Below are 23039 nucleotides of genomic sequence, written 5' to 3'. Positions count from 1 at the left end.
CTGGGCCGCATCAAGGAAATCCTTGGATATGCGGAGACGATATACCAATTTAGGACTACGAAGCACATTATTACGATTGTACCAGAATGACCCTGTAGCCTGGAGGTAGCCAGTACATGCTACATTGACGCGGACTAACGCAGAATACAGCGATATTTCAGGCTGCGGTTCACTTAGGTACAACTATACAGAATTGGTGGAGCAGCTTCAAAGCCACCTCTCGAACCACGCGAGCACCTGCTTCTCTGAATCCTCCAAGGCCTTCCTCTCCTGTGGGTCGTCTGGGTTACCTCTGACCGCGAACCCATGTCTCCCGGGCTTGTACGATTTGTGTTCGATCTCCGGAAACTCCTTGCGCTCCTTTTGTGCTTTGGCATGACATGCCTCCACCTTGCTCTTCGTTTCATAGCTTACGGCAAAATCCTCTACGCCCCACCCGAAGCTCGTGGGAACCATCAGGTCCTCGACGTCGTCAGGAACGACCAAGTGACTTGGGTGAAGCGCCACGATCGCGTCGACAAGCGGCCTCTTCACCCCCTCCATCTCGATCATGCTGCTCTCCAATCCCGTGCGAACAGCATACTTCCCTCCCCAGCAAAATCCGACCATGCCGATCTTCCTTTCGCTCGGCGTCGCCCGTCTCAGCTCCCGCATAAAGTCGAGGCAGATCTTATCTGACTCCGCCTTCCCATGCCTCCTCTGCCACATGAGAAAAGATGGTATGTTCGTCAGGATACCTGTGTACTTGGCAAAGGCACTCTGGGCTGCGGCGTCAACAGGGAGCAATGCATCAGCAATCTTCAATCCAACCGGATCGCCTTTGAAGAAATCAGGGAGTAGCACTAGGTACTCTCCTGACTCGGCATAGGCATCGGCGATGATCTTGTTGTTGGGAAGACCTAATCCGAAGATGTCCGAGTACATGCAGATGACTGCCCGTGGAGTGGTTCGGTTTCCAACCATGTAAACGGAGAGGCCATGGAGTTGTTCGATGGTACCTTTGGGATTGCCTGCGTGAATTGAGCCCTGAAGCGGAGTGGTTAGCGAAGACGTAACGTCAAGCAGCATGAAGTAGCACCTTGATGCACTCTGTTGAGCAGGATGTCCCTGTGGCCATGGTGAATGTTTTAGAAGATAGCCTAATGTCGAAGGATGATGGTACAGGACTATTATTGAGAAGTTGTGATGCGAGGACTTGACAAGGAGGAGAGTGCAAGAGCGCCGATCTCAACGGAACGCACTGCTTTTATACATTCTACATGAACCGCAAACCGCGTATTTACGTTTCGACTGTTACAACAAGCATCGCACGAAGCGCAGCTAGCGCATGTAAACTACACCAATAGGTCCAACTCGCTCTCCTCGTCAGCATGATCCCGTACCCACCAACTAAATGGTAATGGTACTCGCCAATCGCGTGTCTTGCAGACAATGCTAGTCAGTGATAAGTATGTACGCCTGGCCAATAAAGGTCATCGCGAGCTAAACCTCTTGCGGCTCATTGAACGAGCACGAATGATCACCCTTGTCCTGTCAGCATCGACACCATAAACCGGCGGACAGGGCGTAGATAGAGTGCATGATGTCCGTTCTATCGTGAGGGCGTTACTATGCCTCAAAGCATGTGAACGTGGTGGCGCTCGTTGGACGAGGGGTTTTCGCACCACTCATGCAGGGCACAAAGAAGCTTGTTCTTTTCTCAAGGTACAACTGACACCTTGAGTCCATCTTGATGATTTATACTACGGTAGACTCGAGAATATGTAAACGTAGGGTACAACACCTTTGCACTTCTTGCTAAGCTAAGTCACAACCTCGGAAAGACAAGCCTCTTTGTTCTACCAGGAGCTATCTTCATCCTCAGCGGTTGTTCGTTTCCCACGAGTACAGCGACGCTGTCATGCATCGAGTTTGGCACGCTCGCAATGAATCTCGACCATGTGTTTGCATGGTGTATTACCGGCTTTCGACGTATCAAAGTTCGGTGCTCATTGCCTGCAGTGGTGATCACAGACCCTTAGGTATGTTAACTGAGCTGAAGCACATGTGTCACGCGTAGAAAGAGACCAACCTTGGTTGACTTTGGATCTTCGAGATGGTGGTGGGGTCGATTGACCAACTGGTATATTTATCTCGTAACTTGGCACAGCCGCGGACAAACGTGGAGCTTTGGCAGCACCTTGATGACGCCTACTTCTTCTTGCCCGACGCTTCGGTTGCGCTCAACTCTCTGATGAAGACCTTGGTTACACCGTCTGGCACATCGTCGACGCCGTCCTCGAAGCCGGGACTGACCCCAATAGCTACGTATTTACCGTCGTTGGAGAAATCGATGGTTTGCACGCTAGCAGGGAACTTCTGGTACTGTCGTATCCTCCTCTTTGCTACTGCATCCCAAAGGGCGACTATGCCATCGCCGCCTCCTGTCGCAAAGGTGCCGTGAACTGGGTGGTATGCGAGCGCGTGGACTGGGTAGACGACGTCCTGGCCGTCGACCTGTTGTCTGTGGCACTTGAAGGCGTACTTGCGCGACTGTGACTCCTCAGACGGGTCGAACCACTCGACTGCCACACGTCCCTCGATGCTCGAGCTGGAGTAGCCCGCGTCGTTTGGCATGCAAGACACGGCGCGTGTCATGTACTTCATGGAGCTCTCCCGCTGCTGCCACGGCTCCACTGCGACCTCGTCACCGCCACCTCTCGTCGCAGCCTCGGCCAGCTTGTCGAGTTCGTAGATGTTGACTGCGCGGCTTGCCATGGCGACGACCAGCTTGGTGGGCGACGCGGAGAGGGAAAAGGGCTTGGAAGGCAGGCGGACAGCAGAAAAGTCGCCGGGTTGCGACAGATTGTGGAGGTGCAGTGTCGAGTCCCATGATGACGAGATAAGGAGGTTGTGCGCGGCAGAGTAGAGGACGTTGCGAACACCCTGCGAGTGTGTAGACATGATGGTCTGCGCGCCCGTCTCGAGGTCGATTCTGCGCACCTCCCAGTCGAGCCCGCAGGAAAAGGCCTCGTTGTCGTCGCGTCCGAAGCAGATGTCTAGTACGGGCGCGCGATGTTGGAATTTCTGGAGCAGCTTGCCGCCGGGCTCAGCATGTGTGTCGTAGAGGTAGACATGGCGGTCCCACGACGAGACGAGCAGGCGTGTTGGGTTGTTGGTCGCGAACTTGACCGACGATATGGGCTCGGTCGGGTTTTGCGCAAGCTCGAATTGGCCTGGCAAGTTAGCACGGGGCCCGGACAGGCTTGGACTGACCTACTTGACATGTTGGCGATAGCACGGCGTACGGGTTCTAGAAGCTGCGAGTCGGAGTGAAGCTCTCAAGGGCGGGAGTCCGCAGACCAAACAAATAGCTGAGATGCACGCTAACGCCCCCTCCAAAAGTCGCCCAGCTTCTTCCCTCGTCACTGCACCCCAACAAACATGCCCTTCGCACAGCTCGTCATCGGGCCGCCGGGCTCTGGGAAGTCGACGTACTGTGATGGAATGCAACAGTTCATGGGCGCAATCGAGCGCAAGTGTTCCGTCGTCAACCTCGACCCCGCCAACGACCACACCTCATACCAGCCCGCTCTAGACGTCCGGGACCTGGTCACAATAGACGACATCATGGAGCAGGAGACCCTGGGCCCAAACGGAGGCGTCTTGTTTGCGCTCGAGGAACTGGAGCACAACTTCGACTGGCTAGAAGAGGGCTTGAAGGAACTTGGAGGTTCGTGGTGACAGCACTCGACTCTCTTCCAGTATACTAATGGCTCCAGACGACTATGTCCTCTTCGACTGCCCCGGCCAGGTCGAGCTCTTCACGCACCACGGCTCGCTGCGCAACATCTTCTTCCGCCTACAAAAACTTGGGTATCGAGTATTCGCCCACCACCCATGGCCTGCAACTGGGGGCTAACATGACCAGCTCGTCGTCGTACACCTGACCGACTCCATCATTCTCTCGCGACCGTCGCTATACGTTTCCTCCCTCCTGCTCGCCCTACGCAGCATGCTGCAGATGGACCTGCCCCACTTGAACGTCCTCACAAAGATCGACAACCTCCGAAACTACCCAAACCTGCCTTTCAACCTCGACTTTTACACCGAAGTCCAGGATCTACAGTACCTCCTGCCCCACCTCAACCGCGAACAGACGTCTGGCATTCCAGGCCCTACAACAGCTGGCACCAACGACGTAGACCCAGACGACGAGCCAACATCAAAGTTCTCCGCGCTCAACAAGGCGATCGTGGAGCTCGTTGAGGACTTTGCGCTGGTAGGGTTCGAGACACTCGCAGTAGAAGACAAGAAAAGCATGATGACGCTGCTACGGGCTATCGATCGTGCAGGCGGCTTTGCGATGGGCGGCATAGAAGGCGCAAACGACACAGTGTGGCAGATGGCTATGCGCGAGAACGGGGCAACTATGGACGCCCGCGACGTGCAGGAGAGGTGGCTGGATAGGCGAGACGAGCTAGATGAAGAAGAGAGGAAGGCATGGGAGGACGAGACCAAAGACATGCGCGATCCACCACCGCAGAACGCTCCTCAAGTAATCCCCACGTCAAAGCCTCCAGCAAAGCCTCTAACGAAGCCCAAAAGCCAGGACAGCGACGACGACATGGACGACCTGGAGGAGATGCGACAGTTCATGGAGAAGAAGAATGACACCGGCATCAATGTTGTCAGAAAGTGAAGTAGGATATACCAGCATGGTCGTTGCGACGACCGCATGACCAAGCCTCTTTCGCTCGTGATAGCAACGGGCGCTTTAACATGAAGCGCATAAAAACAAAACGCTTGACGCAGGGCCTTCCTCTACAAAGTATGGGTGCAGAAAGCGAGGAAACAGCAACACACTAGTGGAGCATAGGCAGTGACTGAGTCGATTGTCACATGGATGAAGTGAAAGGCACTTATTAGTGGGGTTGTATCTTGAAACAGCGCGTCGCGTCGGCAAACAGCTGCACGCGCCCGCATTGTACGATAGTCTACATAATACTACCAGGATATCTGACCCTGCACTAGACCCTAATAGATGCCGTCTAATTACCTCGTATTACTACTCTGGCTGTTTTGACCACGCACATGCTCAAACGCAAGCCATCTCGCGACCTGGCCAGCGGCCCCCACGTCTCCATCTTTAGCGACGACCCCACGCTCAGTCGTCATAAGCGGAAGCGTTCGCTCTTCCGTTCCAAACACAGCCGGGCGCAGTGGGTACCCGAACCAGACCGCGACATGAGTGAACTGCTGGAATTCGTCTTGCAGCACGAAGAGGCCTTCAAGAAGTAAGGCCAGCCGTAGCTTGGCAACCCCTGCACTGCTGACCAGTACAGCCAGTACCGCCTCGCATCGCTCTATGCAGACTTTCGGCAACAGCTCGAGATCAACCCCGAGGGCTACCATGCGAACATTGCCGCATGGACAAAGGCGCTTGTCGATGCCTCGCGAGCGGGTGTTGTTCCCAGACAGGGCACCACACACGATCTCCTAAGCATACGAGCCGCCGACGAGCTCGCGCGAGCCCTGCAACACCCGCAGCATGGCAAGCCTACCTGTCTGCCGGCCGTGTTCCATGAGGCAGTCCAGAAGAAGGAGATGGTACCCCTAAAAGACTTCCTGACAGCGAAAGAGAGCATATACAAGACATCGTGGATACCATCACCATGGAAGGTGCTCCAGTGGAGTCTGCGGCAGGTTGGCGTTTTGGGGCAGGTACAAGCGCCCGCCAAGATGGAGGTTGGAAACTTTGTGGTCGTCAAGAATGTGGAGGTTGCTGCAGACGAGATACTGAAGAAGATGAAGGAGCACACGTCTACGGCTGATCGGGCGCTATCAAAAACAGACTTCCTGAAACGTTTCGCGACTGTACTCAACCCAACTGCACCGCTTACGACAAACGATCTGGACATTGTCCTTACATTCCTCGCCAGAGACAAGCAAGCAATATCTTACAACGAGCAGACGATCAAGTTCAAGCCGGAGCACGAGGACGTGCCTCTGCCAGTTACGGAAGAGGATGCTGCCATCGCCAATCTTCGCGACACACTAGCAAACATCAACGCCCAGATATCGCCGATCATGGAGAAGATTGCTCTGGCAGACGCAGCGGCACGGGAGGCCGTAGCTGCGAAGCAGATGGTCCGCGCCAAAGCTGCACTGCGCTCGAAGAAGCTTGCCGAGAGCGCTCTCAAACAGCGTTCCGATGTTGCCCTCCAGCTCGAGCAAGTCTACACAGACCTACAGCACGCAGCTGATCAAGTCGAGATCGTGGAGGCCATGCGCGCCGGTGCTGCTGCGCTCAAGGGTCTCAACGAGAAGGTTGGCGGTGCAGAGGGCGTTCAAGGTGTTGTTGATGCCGTCAATGAACAGATGGCGACTACGGAAGAGATTACGAACATCATCAATGAAACCGACCAGCCTCTCGACGAGGGCGAGATTGACGATGAATTCGAAGCACTGGAGAGGGCGGATCGCGAGAAGCGGGAAAAGGAAGAAGCCGAGAAAACTGCTGCGAGGCTGGCGGAACTGGAAGCAGTGGAGAAGAAGCGCAAGGAGAGGGAGTCAGTCAAGACGGACGAGACAGAAGAACAAGTCGACGAGGCATCTCAGAGCATGGCAAGGATGTCGTTTCGCCAGCCAGATGACGAGATGAAGGATACTGAAGAGAGGCGCACAGCTGCGTATGCCTAGGCATGCCTTGATCATCTGGCGTTCGATTGGTTCATCTGCATAGCATTGGCGTTATGGGCTCTTATACCACAGACTAGTTACACTACATGTTCGTTCTGGAGACTGTATCACATTCTTGTCATGCATCACCAAATTGAAGTGGACGCCATGAATAGGGTCCTTTTTGTGGTGACCAAAAGTTAACGATGCTCCGACGCCACTAGTTTCCCACGCCACGCCAAGCCCTCACAGCGAATGCGGAACCTCCCGAGGTCACCTCAAACGTCGGTCATCATCCACCTATCCGCATCAACCACAACCCCCTCCCCCCTGCACCGGGAACGATCATATAACTCTACCCACCCTTCAATTGAGTCCTCGCGAGACTGCAGACGACGATGAACTCCGTCCGCGCCGCAACCAGCGCCTCGCGCACCGCTCTCACCGCTACCGCCCGCACAGCAGCTCCCCGCCGGGCCTTCTCACAGTCACAAACAACGCGATCGGGCCACGGACCCAGCTACGACCCCCCATCCGGATGGCTCTTCGGTGTCAAGCCCGGCGAGCAGTATGAGAAGGAGGGGTGGGAGAACGCCATGTACTGGGGATTCGGCGGAGCTTGTGCTTTTGGCGTTGTGGCTTATGCTTTCAAGCCGGATACTAGGTACGTGCGAATTTCACATGTGAGAGATGGACCGAGGACGGGCCAAGAGATGGATCAGATGCAGGAGTCATAGGCATGCGATGGTGTAGCGGTAAACAGGAACAGCAACAGCGAAGCGGAGATGCTACGATTGGTCAAAGCTAACAGCCTGGCAGCATCCAGACCTGGGCCCTAGAGGAGGCGCGACGAAGACTCGAAGCCGAGGGCATCCTCTCAGACCCGGATACCGTCAAGAAGGAGTAGACGATACCTCGAGCACGTCAACAAGACCCGAGATGGGCAGAAATCTTACAGCAATACCACAGAAACTGTATATATGCTAGCGAGGACGAGGATGCGATCTTTCTTTTGTGAGCACGGATCTGGATGGGCTAGACGCTCTATAGACTTTGCGAAGACGGCTGAGTAGCCGAGGGTAGGCAATTGCAATTTTTCATCGATGTCAATGAATTTAATGTGCGAGAGGTGATGCTATCAGACTCGCGAGACGATCAATTATGGATGGTAGGTTCGGATACCTGGACGGGTATATTAACAAATTTCCCAGGAGGCGCCCAGACCCATAATCATCAGTCCTCCAACTCCATATTTACGTGCAAAAATGAGGTTTCCATCAATCACTGATGTTGGATCAGTGTAAGCCTGTCGACATGTACACGCGAGTCTGCGTTCACTTTCGAATGCTCGTCTTGGTGCCGGGCAAACCTTGTGTCGTTTTGCCAAGTCGAGCTGAAAAGGGGAAGCCAGGAAGGAGAAGCCAAGTATACCTGTACGCCCCTCCACATCGCATGTGGGGGTTTGCGTCTCGATCAGCTCGTTGAGCTCGATTACCTTTCATTATAAACGCGTTTAGCCGATGTGGGATTGACTCACACATCAAGACTACGAACAAGCAGCTCAAACGAAAAATCAAAGACTGAAGACGCAATACGAAGCTACTCAGATGTCAAAGATGCACGAAGGCTTTGGAAATACAAAAGGCGAGTGAGAGCATTGGACAACGAGTTCCAAGTCAGCACCCTTCACGAAGCAGATACTTTCACAGGTCTCAACAGTGAGTAATGCAGTCTGTTTGTCTATATGCACACTTTCTAAATCCACCACAAGTATATACAAATTTGAAGCAAAGCGAGAGGACGGTCGAAGGAGATCCACCCGCCCTTACAGCCCAAAGCCGTCAGTCCTCCGCCGAAATTTACCAGAAACCTCATCGAGCGCTTATGCGGGCTGGGCAAAGGTGGAGCCAATGGGACCAAACTTGATGTTGGAGAAGACGACAGTCGCGTCGGGGGAGTTGGCCTCGACGTCCTCGGGCTTGCCAGAGTCGGTAGCGCAGGTACCACGGGCGATACCAGGCTTCTCTGGGTCGGCATCAGTGGGGTAGGTAGAGTCGAGCCAGAGCATGTTGACCGCATGGTCGTCCCAGAGGGACATGACGAGGACGTGGCCGCGAGCAAGCGAGGCACCCATCTCGTTGAGACCACCGAGAGTCTTGAAAGAAGATGTGTCGCCGAAGGCGGTCTTCTGCTGGTCACAGAACTCCTCGGTGATGGAGTTGCCGCTGACGCCCTCGATGGCAGAGTCGGAGTTCTTGAAGACGGTTCCTCCCTGGATGTAGAAACGCTTGATCTCGGAGAGGCTGGAGCCGGAGCCGAGGAACTGAGTGACGACAGTCATCTTCTTGGTGGTGTCGAGGGTCATGCCTGGGCCGTAGAAGTCACGGACGCCCATGCGGTAGCTGTTGAAGTCGCAGCCGTCCTTGTCGCAAATTCCGCCGTAGCGGTTGTCGCCGTCACCGCAGCTGACCTCGTCGGTGCACGCCTGGAGACCAGTGCCCTTGCAGGGGTGGGGAGTGTAGGCAGTGGAGATGGAGTTGGCCTCCCAGATGTCCATCTCGGGGCAGCAGGCACCCATCTTGCCCTGGCCGGCGTTGGCGTCGTTGTCGGACGGGTTCCAGCCCTCGACGTTGGCTACACCGTTGATGAACTTGATGTCGTGGGGGCACTGGGAGTCGCAGTATCCAGTTCCGTACTTGGCACCAGCCTTGTTGTTGCCCTTGTTGATACCACCGTCGGCAGCCATCTCAACAAAGTAGAGAGCACCGTTCAGACCGCAAGGGAGCTTGGAGACGTCGACGTCGAAGGTGAACTCCTTGCCGATGAGGTTGAACATCTGGTACTTGGTGTCGCTCTCCATGAGGTAGGTACGCGAACCAATGTTGGCAGAGTAAGAGCCCTTGGTGACGAACTTGAGGGACAGAGAATTGCTGCTGGTAGTGATACCGTAGGTACCTAGGTGTGTCAGACGGCAGACTGTAGCGGGTTGGAATTACATACCAGAGTAGTCGGCACCGTCGATGGCGCAGTTCTTAGTGCAAGTGCTGCCGTCAGGGCAAGCGGTCGTGTTCCAAGAGTTGCCGTCGTAGCAGTTGGTGTAGCCGTTGGTGACGTGGGCCCATCGCCAGTTGGAGTCGAGCACAATGGAACCGGACTTGTTGGTGCAGCTCTTTCCGCCGGTACCAGTGCAAGTCTGCCATGTCATCTTAGGGTGTGTCTCCGTTGTCTCTTTGCCAACCTGCTGAGCGCGGGCGGCTCCGAAGAGCGAGAGAGAAGCGAGGGCGAGTGTCCTGTACATGGTGACTTGTTGGATCGAAAGTCTGTTGTGGGATATCGAAACAACGACGGTTCAGATGGCCTTCTTATACAAAAACTTTCATCCGACGGGTACTATCCAAGGTACTTTGCACAAGTACCCATATGACCGTTGATAATTGCAAGGCGCAGGAGATCTGCATCCTTGACGGTCCCCTAGGTCGTTCTCACCAATACCGTAAGAACGACGGGACGTCGGGAGTGTGAAAAGACGCTAGAAGTGCCAGAGTAATGAAGGATAGATGAACCGTCCCTAGTCGTGACCCCATCGTGGGGTAGTCTGGGGTATTGCGGAGATCTGTGCGCCACGACATCCGGGATCTTTGCCACAAGGGGATAGTTTATGAAGTGATGAACGGATAGGCATATGGAGACGTACTATGGCTAGTTGACCTTATTGGCAGCAGAGTCTTAGCCCTCAGTCCTATTCGACGGCGAGTGACAAGCCTCGTATGTGCGAAGGCAAAGCTGTGGATCAACACTCGCAGCCATATCTCGAGATTCACATACGCCGTCGTGGTTGTATCACGAGTCACCTCACAGATACATGTTGCGCATCTGTAGATCGTATCTTTCATGTACGAGCAGTGGCATACGGTACTGAGGTCGGACGATCCTCCTGAGAGATCCATCTCCGCCATACAGCTGCACCCAGTGGTTTCGAAACCCGGTTGTATTAGATTGCTTCGTCGACGACCCATGGGCATATACGAGCGAATCTTCCAGAAAGATGTTCCGGTCTCGTGGATTTTAATTTGTAGCAAAGGTCATGAGGCTCGTTGTCTTTCCCTGGATACCGGTTTAGCCCTAAGAGTAATTGCCAAGATCCTCGAGGTTCTTACGTCGCTAGGCATGGTACAGGGACGAGTCTGCAGTGACACAGGACTTGCCCCTCTGGAGCCATTTCCGACCTACGTGGCTGGCTAGCTGGTTTTGCCTGGAGTCCATCACGCAGCCTCGGTCATATTGCCAGGTCTACCCGCAAGACAGCAACCCGTTCTCAGATGCGTGAGAAGCATTGAGAGAGTTTTGTCAAATGATCTTCTTGTTGGAATGCAGGAACACAACAGAAGCGCCGCACCCTGTAAGCAAGGAGAAGCTTCCGGACCAGACGGGACGAGACTCCTCTGAACAATTGGCTGCAAAGCTTGGAGCTTAATCAACTTGACTTGAACCTTAGCAAAATGGCAATGACCGGATTTCTCGGTCGAACTGCTGGCGCAGATTAGATTGAGGTCCAGGGGTCGCTCGCTAAGGCCGGAACATGCGCCTCGAGTTTGTCCGCCTGTCGGCTTCTGACGTAGAGGCCATACACGAGGACAGCGATATTGTTATGGCAAGTGGGCAGAATCACTTTCGCATCTCTACTGCTCAGCAAATGCGCTGGTGTTGGATTAGAAGGTCGGTTGTTGCAGACTGAAATCCAGGTTCAACGTAATCAATTAGCGACAGGTAATATAGCCTCCGACCACTCGATATGAACTCCGCATCAGTACACTGACGATCACAGATCCACGGCGAATGCATCCCAGGTAAGCGGCAATACTCCAGGGACTGGCGAATGGGACGCTCTGTACTATACTGCGACCGGGCATAACACATTGAGCCGCAATCATCGTGAGACTGTGATCTTTAGCCTTTGGCGACAGTTTCTGAGGTAACGACGGTTAGTATATTCGCGCGTGATAGGATGAGGATGTCAGTGTTGTTTGCAAAGTGCAGAGCGAGAAGGGGTAAATTGACTATGGTAAAAGAAGACTAGCGTGGCGTCGTTCCTCCGCTTCCCAAGCGGTCATGTCCGCATTCACTCAAACACCATATGTGACGAACAACCAACGGTTTTTAAAACTTGTACCTTAGCTAGTGTCGCAAGCCTACGCTTTCTCCTTCGACCGGCGGATCTGGTACGAAAGGTACCGCCAATGGGCTCAGATAGGTGATATGGCGCTGCTTCTTTCGAGTTGCTGCATTACAGTACTATCGTTACTTGTAGTTGACGACTGATCTGTGCAGCCCAGTGGGTACAGTAAAGCCGGATACGAGTATGTTGGCGACAAGAAGTTCTTCGGTAGGTTGGTCTTGCCATGCTACGCAAATTGACCACAGCATATAAAGATCTGACTTGGGACACTGTGGGATTCCCTTACGCATGATGATATGGACTGCTGCATAGCAGGCTTTTCCGCGAGGATCTGTTAACACAAAGCTTATTGACGCGTACCAGAGCCCACTTGAATTCATCGTTGTTTTTCACTGACCACCACGAGCGGTGTATGCCCCTATCCATTACTTTATTGTTTTCTCCGGCCGTTTGTTCCGGCAACCATGTTGGTCCGATATCTCCCAGAGAACCACGCTCGTCATCTTCCGTCATCATTACTTTCCGCTCTAGGTTATTGTTATATCGTGCCATCTCATCGATCACTTCTACCTCTGGTTTTTGGTATCTTGAATCAAACCAGACAGCTTGAGTTTTCCACAAAAGCCCTCAAAGCATGGTCGTTGGTCGGTTCCTGGTCTTTCCAGATCATGATCTTGACATTACTGATACTGCATCTCATCTAAGCGGTGCGCCGAAGAGGATAGCGCCTATCATCTTTACAGTTGTGAACTGCAAACGCCGTAGGATCATAGGCCAGCCGCGTCACCCAATCTTTGTTGTAAATCTGTCACTATCCCGAGCAATGAGTCTAGAGCAGGTGTACGAAATCAGTACATGGGAACTTCAAATCCACTGTGTCAATTCCTCACTTTGGAGTTTTGGCCCGATTTTCGATCGCACGACATCGAATTCTACAAAAGGCGGTAGACCCGCTTGTTCTGCATCCATATGCTCCGACATGAAACTTTTGAAATACCATGGCACATACTATACGGAGGCTGTGCAGTGGCGAATAATCCAATTGCAGCACATCCAGTCATGTCAGTCACTGAAGCGCAGCATCTAAATAGATACAAGAATATATTTGGATATCTAAACCAATCCTCTCCCACGCTGAGCGTCGAGGCGGACCAACTCTTCAGCAACATGCCTCGCCACATCTCGTCTATCCTCCTCGTACTTCCGCGCCACCTCTTCGTTCTCTTCTCGCGTACGCCAATAGCGCGGTCTTGCACTGGACCGTCTAATTGCACTATCGTCTTCTTCAGACATGGTCCTCTTCATGAACGACCGATAAATACGCGACTTGGATATGTTCTTCGCAGCCACATCAGCGACGTCAGCCTTGTCTGTTACATAGTCTATGCACGCAGCCTCGAACGCGTGTCTGACGGATCCCGCAGGTAGGCTGGTAAGTCTCACGAGACAAGTGTTAGCCCCGCTATCATCACCGCTCCCTATCCCGTGCGACCTCCATCCCGTCTCGAATGGAGTTCTACCCGTGCCCAAGTCTCGCCAACTCTGCACCACTAGTCTGACCTGCCCACCAGTAGCATGTGAGAAGTCTTGGGTAGTCACACTCCAATCCGTCGCACAGGTCGAGCAGTTCTGCGTAAACTGGTACTTCCAGCCTCGGCGGATCACATTGTCGATGGCGGCCATGAGACCGGTATGGCCATTTGGTGTATCGCGGTGGCCTGTGACGATATGTGGGAGGAGAGGCCAGAGCGACTTTAAGAGGTTGCGATTTCTCGTTGTGAAAGCGGGCAGAATGATTGCGTAGGAGCTGTGTAAGAGAACATGGCCTTGAACGATCCTGGCTGAGAGACTGAGTTTAGTGGGAACCGGCGTTCTAGAGATTCGCGCCATTTCTTTCTTCTCGTAAGTGAACGCGGAAAGGGGAATACCGTGCTCATCTCCCCACGATGCGCGATTGACGGCAAGTCGGACATGGTGATATCGGAGTTTGTATCCGTTCCCAGCGTCCAAGTAGCTATTGAAGTCTGCACAGTCTCTTTTACCCCCTGAATGCTGGCTCTTCGGTCCGTCTTCAGCACTCCAGGCATGGAATCTATCACACCAAGCGCAAAACCAATGGCCGGGAAAGGCGCGCTCTACTACTGCCTCGATGGTCTTTCTCTTCTCGAAGCGGTTCTTGCTTCCCTCGACATGGCGAGAAAGGACTTCAGTGCCGAGAGCGTAGTACACGTACCGACTTGAAAGGCAGAAGGCTGCTGCCGAGGAAGTGTCGAGGTAGGTATTGACTTGCTGAATGAGTTCGAGTGGGAGACTGAGGATCGGAGTCTTCCGCGCCGGTGTTGGCAGCTGCTTGATTGTGGCCATGGAATCTGCTACGTCGTGCTCCTCGAAAGTAGATTCCATGCTCGTTCTTGAACTTGCGGTTTCGGACGCAGATGAGTCGATGGTCGATGGACGCGACGACTGTGCAGAGCTAGAGCTCATGGACCGGCGAAAGATACCCATAATGGCGACTCCGATTTTCTGTTGTCTGACTGAAGATGCGAGATAGTGAAATGAGGCTGAATCCAGGTACCAGCGCCAGAGACCCCTTATGAACTACAACTATAGACCGAATGTGCCAGCATGTGATGAAGAACAAGATTAGTCAAAGAACACGTCCAAAAGCTGCCACATAGTCGTTGCAAATTCGACGCCGTCTCGCGCGGCCACCGCATCCCCTTATCAATGCGTCTGCCGATGCACGACATGTCATCCGGCGGCCGTTTCTAACAGGCATGACAGTGGCACGCAACACGCTTGGCACGCCGGAACTAGGCACATGCCTACCAATCTACCGGTCTCAGGGACCAGACGACATGTCCGGCGGTGAAGGTGAGACGGCCGTCATTCACCAAACACACGTGCGCTGACCAAGTGGGGCTTAGCGCAACGTTGGCAACGTGGGTGTGGTGGGGTATGCCTGTAAGCGCCCTCCGCGCCGCCATGGTCGTGTTGATAGCGTGCAAGATTCTAGCCGGGTGAGTCAGACGAAGAGCAGGTTTGACGAGATAGTGTTTGAATATTAGATCGAAAGACAGATGTAAACGCTATGCTATGCGGAGAAATAGCGGCTTCGACATGCTTCGCTGTCGTGCGAGGCATGTCTCATGCAAGCCCAAATTATAGATGTATATAGTACACATGCGCTGCTGGCTCGTGGTGCGCAACCCTAGGTCATTTCATTACAACTTCTGGCTGTCGTCAATCGTTGCTCTCTTCAATGCGGTCTACTTGGGCAACTCGGGGTTCAGCTTGAGCTGCGGTACGGGAGGGCCAGTTCCAGCTCTCCGCCTGCGCTCACGCTCGTTGAAGCCAACAGGCTGGTCCAGCTGTGTGGTCTTCTTGAATCTGCCACCCAGATTGCGCATCCAGTCCTCGCCCTCGGCGGCATCGGCACCGAGCCAGTACTTGGGGGAGCCGCTGAGCATGACGCGGCCCAGTTTGCCCTTCCAGCCGCTGCCCTCTTCTTTGCCTTCTGCGAAGGGATTCTCTGCGAGGTCAGTGGCGGATGTTTGCATGTTGTTCGAGTTGTACCATGCAGCGGAGGAGGCGTTGGCAGCGATGTGTTGGCGGAGGCACTGGCGGGCGAAGGCCAGCATGATGAAGACAAAGTAGACGCGAAGGGCCCAGAAGCCGGAGATGAGGGAGATGGACATGATGCTTCCGCTCTGGAAGACGGCGTTGCCGAGTCCCGCGCCACCATCTGCGCCCTGTCCGACTGCTACGGCGTGTTGGCCGGCCTGCATGCCCTCGGTCGGCTCGGCGATGATGTCAACCTGCGTGACGTTGTGCTTGGGGCTTGTGAAGCCCGCGTTGTCCTTCATACCAGGCGACAGGCCGGCATTCTCGTCGGGGTGTGCGGCGAGTGTGTAGAACCATGCGATGCCGAAGAAGGCTGTGTACAGGGCGTTGATGACCGAGTCGAGCGCATAGAGGTGCGCCAGGAGGACCGACTCAAAGGGACTTTGTAACCGGATGTGCTTGTACAGGAATGTGGTGGCGACGAGCGCAAAGGTCGAGTAGAGGTACATGGACAGCTGCCAGCCGTCGATTTTCGCTCCCGTAAGCAGCGCGAGGAGGCCGTAGACGCCGGACGCCTTGTTGATGACCTGTAGGAAGGTGATGACTTCGGCGCCTGTGCGGAGCGACATCTTCTGGAGGAACGTCTGCAGGCCAGAGTCAGTCTCGTCCTGCTGCAGCACGTGGTATCGACTGCCTGGGCGCGCCGTGTTGCTCGACTTACCTTGGGCCTGGGGATCTCGAGCAGGTGAGAAGGCGCCATCATGGTCGCGGCTGGTCGCGCAGTCAATCTCCACGTCGATGGGAAAGCGGAATAGGCGTAGCTATGCTCTGGCTAAGACTGGAGTTTGGCTGCGTTCGGTAGGGAGACGACGGTGACCGTGAAAGAGGCTGATGGATGACGGATGCGCCCGGCACTGGGAAATTGGCCCATGTGCTCATCTCGCGCTAGCCCCTTTCCACGACTCGCCCGCCCGTGACACAACATCGCATGTAGTCAAACAACATCTAAAGCTACACTTGACCCATACTCTCTGCGGTTCCTACATGCACAAGTCGACATGGCAGATTACGTACCACCTGCGCCACAGCTCCGCGAGCAGGATCTCAAGGGCAAAGTCGCCATTGTCACGTAAGACATGTTTCCACACTTGAGTTTCCCCGTGCCTTTGAAGAGGTTATTCCTCTCAACCCGTACATGCTCTCTCGCATACATAGCTCGAGAAGACCTAACCCAGAGTAAGCGGTGCATCAAAAGGGATAGGGCGGGCGATATCTCTCTCACTCGCAACACGCGGCTGTTCCATCTTAGGAACCTACTCGTCCCCCCAATCCGCCCACAACTTCGACACGCTCTCATCCACAGTCCGTGACCTCTATGCCTCTTCCAACAATGAGGTGCCAACCATGCAGGGCGCGGTCGCAGACATAACATCTCTCCCCTCCATCGGTACTCTCCTCACAGCTCTCGCTAACCATTTCTCCGGCAAGAAACTCAGCATACTCGTCTTCAACGCAGCCTTCAATACTCGACCTAGGATAGGTAGCGCCAGCGAAGCAGACATCAGCCAATCTCTAACAGGAAACTTGCACTGGCCAATCGTTCTCATGGAAAATCTGGTGCGTCAGGATCTCTTTACGCCACACAGCCGCGTCGTAGTCATCTCTTCAGACCGCGTACGAGATCCTTCTCCTGGATCCGGACTGTTCAATGCTACGCGTGCAGCAATGGAGTCGCTGGTGCGATCTTGGGCCATTGAGTTGCCGCATAGCTTTCCAGGAACGACAGTAAATGCTGTGTCTGTGGGACTCACGGATACACCTGGCCTACGGTCCTTTCCCCCAGAAGCTGTGCAGGCGTTGAAGGACCAGAGGCTACCAAAGGTCAAGGTCGCCGAGGGAGGGAGAATGGGACAGGCGGAGGATGTAGCCGATGTTGTAGGCTTTCTAGTCAGTGAGCAGAGTAGATGGGTTAGCGGGAGTGTGATGGCGGCGAATGGAGGGGCTGAGTGGGTTGGTGGGAGTTCTTGAATGATTGAGAGTCGAGCTTCTTCATATTGGTGGCCGCACGTGCGACGGGCAAGGTCTCGAATTGAAGGTGGTGGTACAAATCTAATACTTTGACGTCTCGTCGTAACTCTACAAACACTCAACATGGTGCCATTGCCATTGTCTTGCAACAGTGTCGGCTATGGGGAAACATAGTTACAGATAACTAGAAGATACAATACGTAATACATGCATTCATGCAAAGGGCCGTTGTGTATGACTTGGGAGAATCTCGTGTATTTGTACAAGATCATCTAGTGACTAGTTTGTATGACATCGTGCCGGCTTGCTTCGTCCGGCGTGCGACCTTGCAACAGTTCGTCGACTTCGTCCGAGAGCTTCGAATTGCGTTTCTCGTGTTCGGCTGCGAGCGAGTCCAACTTGCTGGCCAGCAAGTTATCTGGGTATCTATTCGCAGCAATTTGTTGCTTCAACGTTGCTACTGCGGGCCCGTCCACTTCGTCCTCATCCTCAGGCTCCGCGGCCATGGCCTTTCTTGCTTGTCCTCTCATTGCATTCATCCGTAGTCTCGCCTGCTCGATGAAAGAAAAGTCATTCAGCGTCTTTTCGATTTGATCTTCAACAAGCTTCTTTGTGTAGTTGGCAAGAGACCTAGTGGTGAAGACATTGGGGAACCGGTAGCTCAACCATAGATAGCACACTATCATTTTGTGAAGCTGCTCCAGTTGATAAAGGTATGAGCGGTCGCCGGAAGGAGGCAAGTCCATCGTTCCGAGGGGAAGAGTGTCAAGGTCCAACAGACTACCTGATTTGCCTTCTGCGATACATGCAGCTAGCTGGCGAAGGAATTTTCTTTCATGCGGGTCGCGCATGCTGATAGGCGCGGCGCAGATTATGATACGATCTTGGATGCTCAGACCTTTCACAGTATGGATGTTATCGGCAATCGCCAGCTGATCCTTGAGCTCACAGAGGTGGAATCGAGGGTGTATCTCGGAAAATTCATGTAGACGTAGCATTATGTAGCTGAAAGGCGTGCCTGGAGGGAAGTAGTTTGCGAATCGCTCAACGATGAGAGACGGAGGAAAGAGGCCAGCTGAATTGATCTGCTCGGGTTCGCGTTTCATGCCCAGCTTCAAGTTGGCGAGGTCGACGTGGTCCAGTGTAGTGACCCATCCTGCAGTCTTCGCTTCAGGCCTCTTTGCCTCGACGGCATCCGGTTGCTTGTCATCCAGGCCGATGGCGGGGTCGACAGCCCTGTCAGCAATCGAGGTCTGCTCCGAATCAGTAGTGGTTGCTTGGTGAGCGGTCTTGTAGCGGCCAGCACGACCCGCAATCTGCTTGATCTCGGATATCTGCAAGGGCACATATGCCAAACCATTGCTTTTGACGGTAGATTCAAATATGACGCGCTTGATAGCACTGTACCAGTCAGCATCAGCCGCAGAGCGGAGTAAGGTTCCACTTACAGATTGAGGCCCATGCCGATGGCGTCACTAGCTACTAGGAAATCGTAGTCGTTGTCCGGGTCGTTGAACAAGCGTGCCTGTTGGGCTCTTGTCTCGGGCGGCAAGCTTCCGTATACTATGGCGCATTTCTTCCCCGTCTTCTTCTCAACCTCTGAGCGCAACGCATGGATACCCAGGACGGTAAAGGCGACGATGCAATCACCCTTCTCGAGCTTGTTGAGATTTCCCCTCAGACTTTGACTTTGCACTTCGAGTGGCGTCAGACGCTCGTACTCGTGTACATGTACCTTGTCGCCAACGAGGGCACAGAGCTCGCGCATCAGCGGCACCGTCCGGGCTTCTCCACAAAGATGGATCTCCTTGGCTTGCAAGCCCAGGAATGCCTGTGTCCACGCCCACCCTCGCTCTTTATGGCTAATCATCTGGATCTCGTCGATGACAGCTACGTCAAACTTGGTGTTGAGCGGAGCCATCTCGACAGTGCAGCTGTACATGTTGGCGCGAGTGTCGTCGGGCATGCGTTGCTCCTCTCCGGTAACCAAAGCGCATGGCTTTCCCTTTGCATTCAGGCGCGTGTAGACTTCATGGGCGAGGAGACGTAGTGGGCCGAGGTAGATGCCCGAGTCGACTTGTTCAAGGCGCTTCAAGGCGTGGTAGGTCTTTCCAGAATTGGTCGGCCCAACATGCATGTGTATTGTGCGAGTGATTTCTCGTGTCGCCGGGTACCACTCGGCGGGATAGCGCAAATCCGCCACTTCCTTCTGGTGCTCCAACTCTGCCGTCGTGAAGCGTCCGCCACAGGCCTGCGCATAGAACATGTATCGCAGCCTCGTCTCGAGCGTAGCCTTTCTCCGTTTGGCCTCACCTACCAGAGACACCAACTCTGGCGGCGCCTGCTTGATCCATAGGCTGATGGACCGCTCGAAGGTGAGCCATTCCTCGTCGAACTCCTTGGCGCTTAATTGAAGACTGTCGAGGAACTCTGGCTTCACGAATTCCCGCCGTATTATGTCGAGTTTGGCCCGGACTATGTCAAACGAAGGACTGATGGAACGATGGGCTCCTGATCGGAATGGGTTATTTTGCTTGAGCGGATTGAACGACAAGGGCTTGCTGTCCGAGCGTTGTGATCGTTGCGCGGCCTGGATGCGTGGTAGGAGGCGTGGGGGATGCGATCGTGAGCGGGCGGCGAAAGAGCAAATGAGACACAGCGAATTCCGCCGCGCTGGCAGTAGAGGCATGCCAATGGTGGGTATCGTGCGCGTAAACAAAAGAAGAGCAGCAGATAATCAAAGTCAAGTCGACGATGTCATGTCGACAATGTCATGTCGAACAAAAAGTCAGCCAAGCATCTGCTAGACACCTCCGGCGGGCAAGGGACCGTCGCCGCAACCTTGCAGGGTTGCGACACGACCTCTCTAGCTGCGACGCGCTCCCCACACCACCACCACCCAGCCCAGCCCAGCCCAGCACCACGCCCGCCGCGTCCATCCAGTGCCGCTGAACACGCACCCTCGGCTCTCTGCTGCGACACAGCTGCACCCTCCACCGGCTTATTCTCCTTCGGCGGCATTGGCTGCCCTACCCCGCCAATATGGCGTCCATGATAGACATCCAACGAGAGCGTATGCGGCGACCCTGGGCACACAGAAGAGACGGCTGCTGACAGCACACACAGTCATTCTCAACTCGATCAAGCAGACCACCCGCGGCGACTGGAAGATACTCATCGTGGACGAGGACAGCCAGAAGCTGATCAACAACGTGGTCAAGGAAGATGACATCCTCAACCTCAACATTACAAGTATGCGACGCTGAACCCTGCCGGAGCGCCACTTTCTGACCTCGCAGACATCGAGCGCATCGAAGACCGGCGGCAGACGATACGCGACATGGACGCCATATACATCATCACACCCAAGCCGCACATCGTCGACTGCATCATGGCCGAGTTCGACCAGCGCAGATACCGCGGCTTCTTCTTGATATGGACCACGTTGCTGCCGCCACACCTCAAGGAGCGCATAGACCGGTCGCAGATGGCACGCGAACAGATTCGGAGCTTCCGGACGGTGCACCTCGACTTCCACCCCCAGGAGTCGCACCTCGTCACCTTCAAAGACCCCTGGAGCTTCCCCATTCTCTACCACCCCGAGTGCAACAACCTCGTAGTGCGACACATGGAAGACATTGCTGAAAGAGTAGGCGCCTCTCCTCTCCAAGCCACCTCCGCTAACCGCCCAGATAACTGGCATCTGCGTCGCACTGGGCGAATACCCCATCATCCGCTACTACCGACCGCGGGCCCCAACCCACGAGGCCAGCGTCTTGTGCTCACATCTTGCCCGCTTCGTCCAGGATAAGCTCGACATGTACGCCCAGTTCAACCAAGACTTTCCCCCCCAGTCAAACCGGCCCCGCGGCGCCCTCTACATCACCGATCGATCCATGGACCTCATGGCTCCCTTCCTCCACGAGTTCACATACCAAGCAATGGCCATGGACCTGCTGCCGATACAGGACAGCGACAAGGTGACGTACCGCACCATTGTCAACGAGGAGGATCCCGCGGCCGAGGAAAAGGACATGGAGATATCCGACAAGGACAAGATATGGGTCGAGAACCGCCACCGGCACATGAAGGACACTCTCGACAAGCTGATCAGCGATTTCCAAAAGTTCATCGCCGACAACCCCCATTTCACCAACCAGGACGCCCAGAACGCCGCCGGCATGAATGGACTGAATGCAATCAAGGACATGATCGCTGGACTGCCGCAGTTCCAGGAGATGAAGGAAGCCTACTCTCTTCATCTCACCATGGCGCAGAAGTGCATGGAGATCTTCCAGAAGCACAAGCTCCCGGATCTGGCTTCCGTCGAGCAGGTGAGTCGCACTGACCGTAGGCTCGCACCGTTGCTAACCTTTGCAGTGCCTGGCTACTGGCCTTGATGAAGACTACCGGAAACCCAAGAACATGACTGACCAGATCGTGCGCACCCTGGACGATGAAGAGATAACGCCAGCTGACCGACTACGACTTGTCGCGCTATACGTTCTGTTTAAGAATGGGATCCTACCAGCCGACCTCCAGAAGCTCCTCTTCCACGCACAGCTGCCGCCCACTGACGGCGAAGTCGTTCGCAACCTTGACCTCCTTGGAGCGCGAGTCGCCAGACAGCTCAAGGAGAAAAGAGACGCTCCACCACCGCTTTTCCCGCCTAAGCCAGCCCCGCCACCAAATGCTGAGGATTACGGCTTGTCCAGGTTCAATCCCGCGTTGCAAGATATGCTAGAAGAGCATGTCCGCGGTAGCCTGCCGCAGGATGTCTTTCCCTTCACAAAGATGTCGCCCGACGATGCCGCGAGTATGGCACAAGAGAATGCTGCGCCTGCGTCACTTCGCTCTGCAAAGCCGACATGGGCCAAGTCGCGGCTCGCAAGTGCAGAGCCCCGTCAGCGAGTCATCGTGTTCGTAGCTGGTGGTGCAACCTATTCCGAAGCCCGCGCCTGCTACGACGTTTCAAACAAGACCTCAAGAGACGTCTTCCTCGTCACATCGCACATGATGAAGCCGCAGCTCTTTCTCCGCCAAGTTGGCGATCTCAGTCAGAACCGCCGCAACCTGCGCTTACCTATCGACCAGCCACAACCGAAAGCTCCAGCCCATCTGTTCGAGAAGCCTGAGCCGCCAAAACCTGCGCCGCCCCCTGCTGGCACCAAGCCCCCTATGCCTGGAGGCCTACCGTCCGGTCCCAGAGTCGCTGGTCCAAAGCCCCCAACCGCCGCCATGGGCGCCATTAATCTCAACGGCCAGCCACAAAAACACAGCCCTTCGTCCTCGCAGAGCAGCACGAAGCCTGGTAAGGAAGAGAAGGAGGGCAAGGAAAAGAAGAAGAAGAAGTTGCATTTGTTTTCCTCCAAGCATTAGTGGTGCTTGTTAACGTTTCTTGCTAGGGCGGTGCATACCTTTCTGGCGTTGTTTTGCTTTGTTCATAGCGAGGATTGATACTGCTACATCTGCTCTTCTTGCGGGGTTACTGCATAACAGGCATGGCGTTGGTTGGCTTGCGTAAAATCTCTGGCGACTGCCCAGGCCTATTTGCTTCGCTGTGGGTAATAGTTGGCAAGGATGCCGTTTGATAGACCAAGTTGGAAAAGTA

The 23039-nt window shown here is 54.5% G+C and overlaps 9 protein-coding genes across 9 annotated transcripts; 3 read left to right on the top strand and 6 right to left on the bottom strand.

Annotated features, from left to right (window-relative positions):
- Positions 1-207: 207 nt before the first annotated feature.
- On the bottom strand, positions 208-1117 carry GT037_010276 (uncharacterized protein; the record flags this gene model as incomplete). The annotated part of the gene is made up of 2 exons (XM_038935323.1): positions 208-1026; positions 1079-1117. The coding sequence occupies 2 exons, from the start codon at positions 1115-1117 to the stop codon at positions 208-210; spliced, it is 858 nt and encodes a 285-aa protein (XP_038782119.1).
- A 1073-nt stretch (positions 1118-2190) lies between these two features.
- On the bottom strand, positions 2191-3266 carry GT037_010275 (uncharacterized protein; the record flags this gene model as incomplete). The annotated part of the gene is made up of 2 exons (XM_038935322.1): positions 2191-3215; positions 3260-3266. 2 exons carry the CDS (start codon positions 3264-3266, stop codon positions 2191-2193), a joined length of 1032 nt encoding a protein of 343 aa, XP_038782118.1.
- Positions 3267-3423: 157 nt separating this feature from the next.
- Positions 3424-7567, top strand: GT037_010274 (snf7 family protein; the record flags this gene model as incomplete). The annotated part of the gene is made up of 8 exons (XM_038935321.1): positions 3424-3712; positions 3762-3862; positions 3911-4669; positions 5089-5276; positions 5325-6671; positions 6754-6769; positions 7053-7324; positions 7480-7567. 8 exons carry the CDS (start codon positions 3424-3426, stop codon positions 7565-7567), a joined length of 3060 nt encoding a protein of 1019 aa, XP_038782117.1.
- A 975-nt stretch (positions 7568-8542) lies between these two features.
- On the bottom strand, positions 8543-9958 carry GT037_010273 (glycoside hydrolase family 7 protein; the record flags this gene model as incomplete). Its single annotated transcript, XM_038935320.1, has 2 exons — positions 8543-9615; positions 9661-9958. 2 exons carry the CDS (start codon positions 9956-9958, stop codon positions 8543-8545), a joined length of 1371 nt encoding a protein of 456 aa, XP_038782116.1.
- Positions 9959-12949: 2991 nt separating this feature from the next.
- On the bottom strand, positions 12950-14341 carry GT037_010272 (uncharacterized protein; the record flags this gene model as incomplete). Its single annotated transcript, XM_038935319.1, has 1 exon — positions 12950-14341. The coding sequence occupies one exon, from the start codon at positions 14339-14341 to the stop codon at positions 12950-12952; it is 1392 nt and encodes a 463-aa protein (XP_038782115.1).
- A 764-nt stretch (positions 14342-15105) lies between these two features.
- On the bottom strand, positions 15106-16160 carry GT037_010271 (duf-domain-containing protein; the record flags this gene model as incomplete). Its single annotated transcript, XM_038935318.1, has 2 exons — positions 15106-16071; positions 16122-16160. 2 exons carry the CDS (start codon positions 16158-16160, stop codon positions 15106-15108), a joined length of 1005 nt encoding a protein of 334 aa, XP_038782114.1.
- A 298-nt stretch (positions 16161-16458) lies between these two features.
- On the top strand, positions 16459-17428 carry GT037_010270 (uncharacterized protein; the record flags this gene model as incomplete). Its single annotated transcript, XM_038935317.1, has 2 exons — positions 16459-16529; positions 16642-17428. The coding sequence occupies 2 exons, from the start codon at positions 16459-16461 to the stop codon at positions 17426-17428; spliced, it is 858 nt and encodes a 285-aa protein (XP_038782113.1).
- Positions 17429-17700: 272 nt separating this feature from the next.
- GT037_010269 (p-loop containing nucleoside triphosphate hydrolase protein) lies at positions 17701-20117 on the bottom strand (the record flags this gene model as incomplete). Its single annotated transcript, XM_038935316.1, has 2 exons — positions 17701-18829; positions 18877-20117. The coding sequence occupies 2 exons, from the start codon at positions 20115-20117 to the stop codon at positions 17701-17703; spliced, it is 2370 nt and encodes a 789-aa protein (XP_038782112.1).
- Positions 20118-20470: 353 nt separating this feature from the next.
- Positions 20471-22885, top strand: GT037_010268 (sec1-like protein; the record flags this gene model as incomplete). The annotated part of the gene is made up of 6 exons (XM_038935315.1): positions 20471-20501; positions 20555-20680; positions 20728-21077; positions 21121-21762; positions 21809-22788; positions 22834-22885. 6 exons carry the CDS (start codon positions 20471-20473, stop codon positions 22883-22885), a joined length of 2181 nt encoding a protein of 726 aa, XP_038782111.1.
- Positions 22886-23039: the final 154 nt, after the last annotated feature.

This window comes from Alternaria burnsii (genome assembly GCF_013036055.1).
Source record: "Alternaria burnsii strain CBS107.38 chromosome Unknown 726, whole genome shotgun sequence".
NCBI classification, from domain to species: domain Eukaryota; kingdom Fungi; phylum Ascomycota; class Dothideomycetes; order Pleosporales; family Pleosporaceae; genus Alternaria; species Alternaria burnsii.
This window is presented reverse-complemented; position numbering and strand designations above follow the sequence as displayed.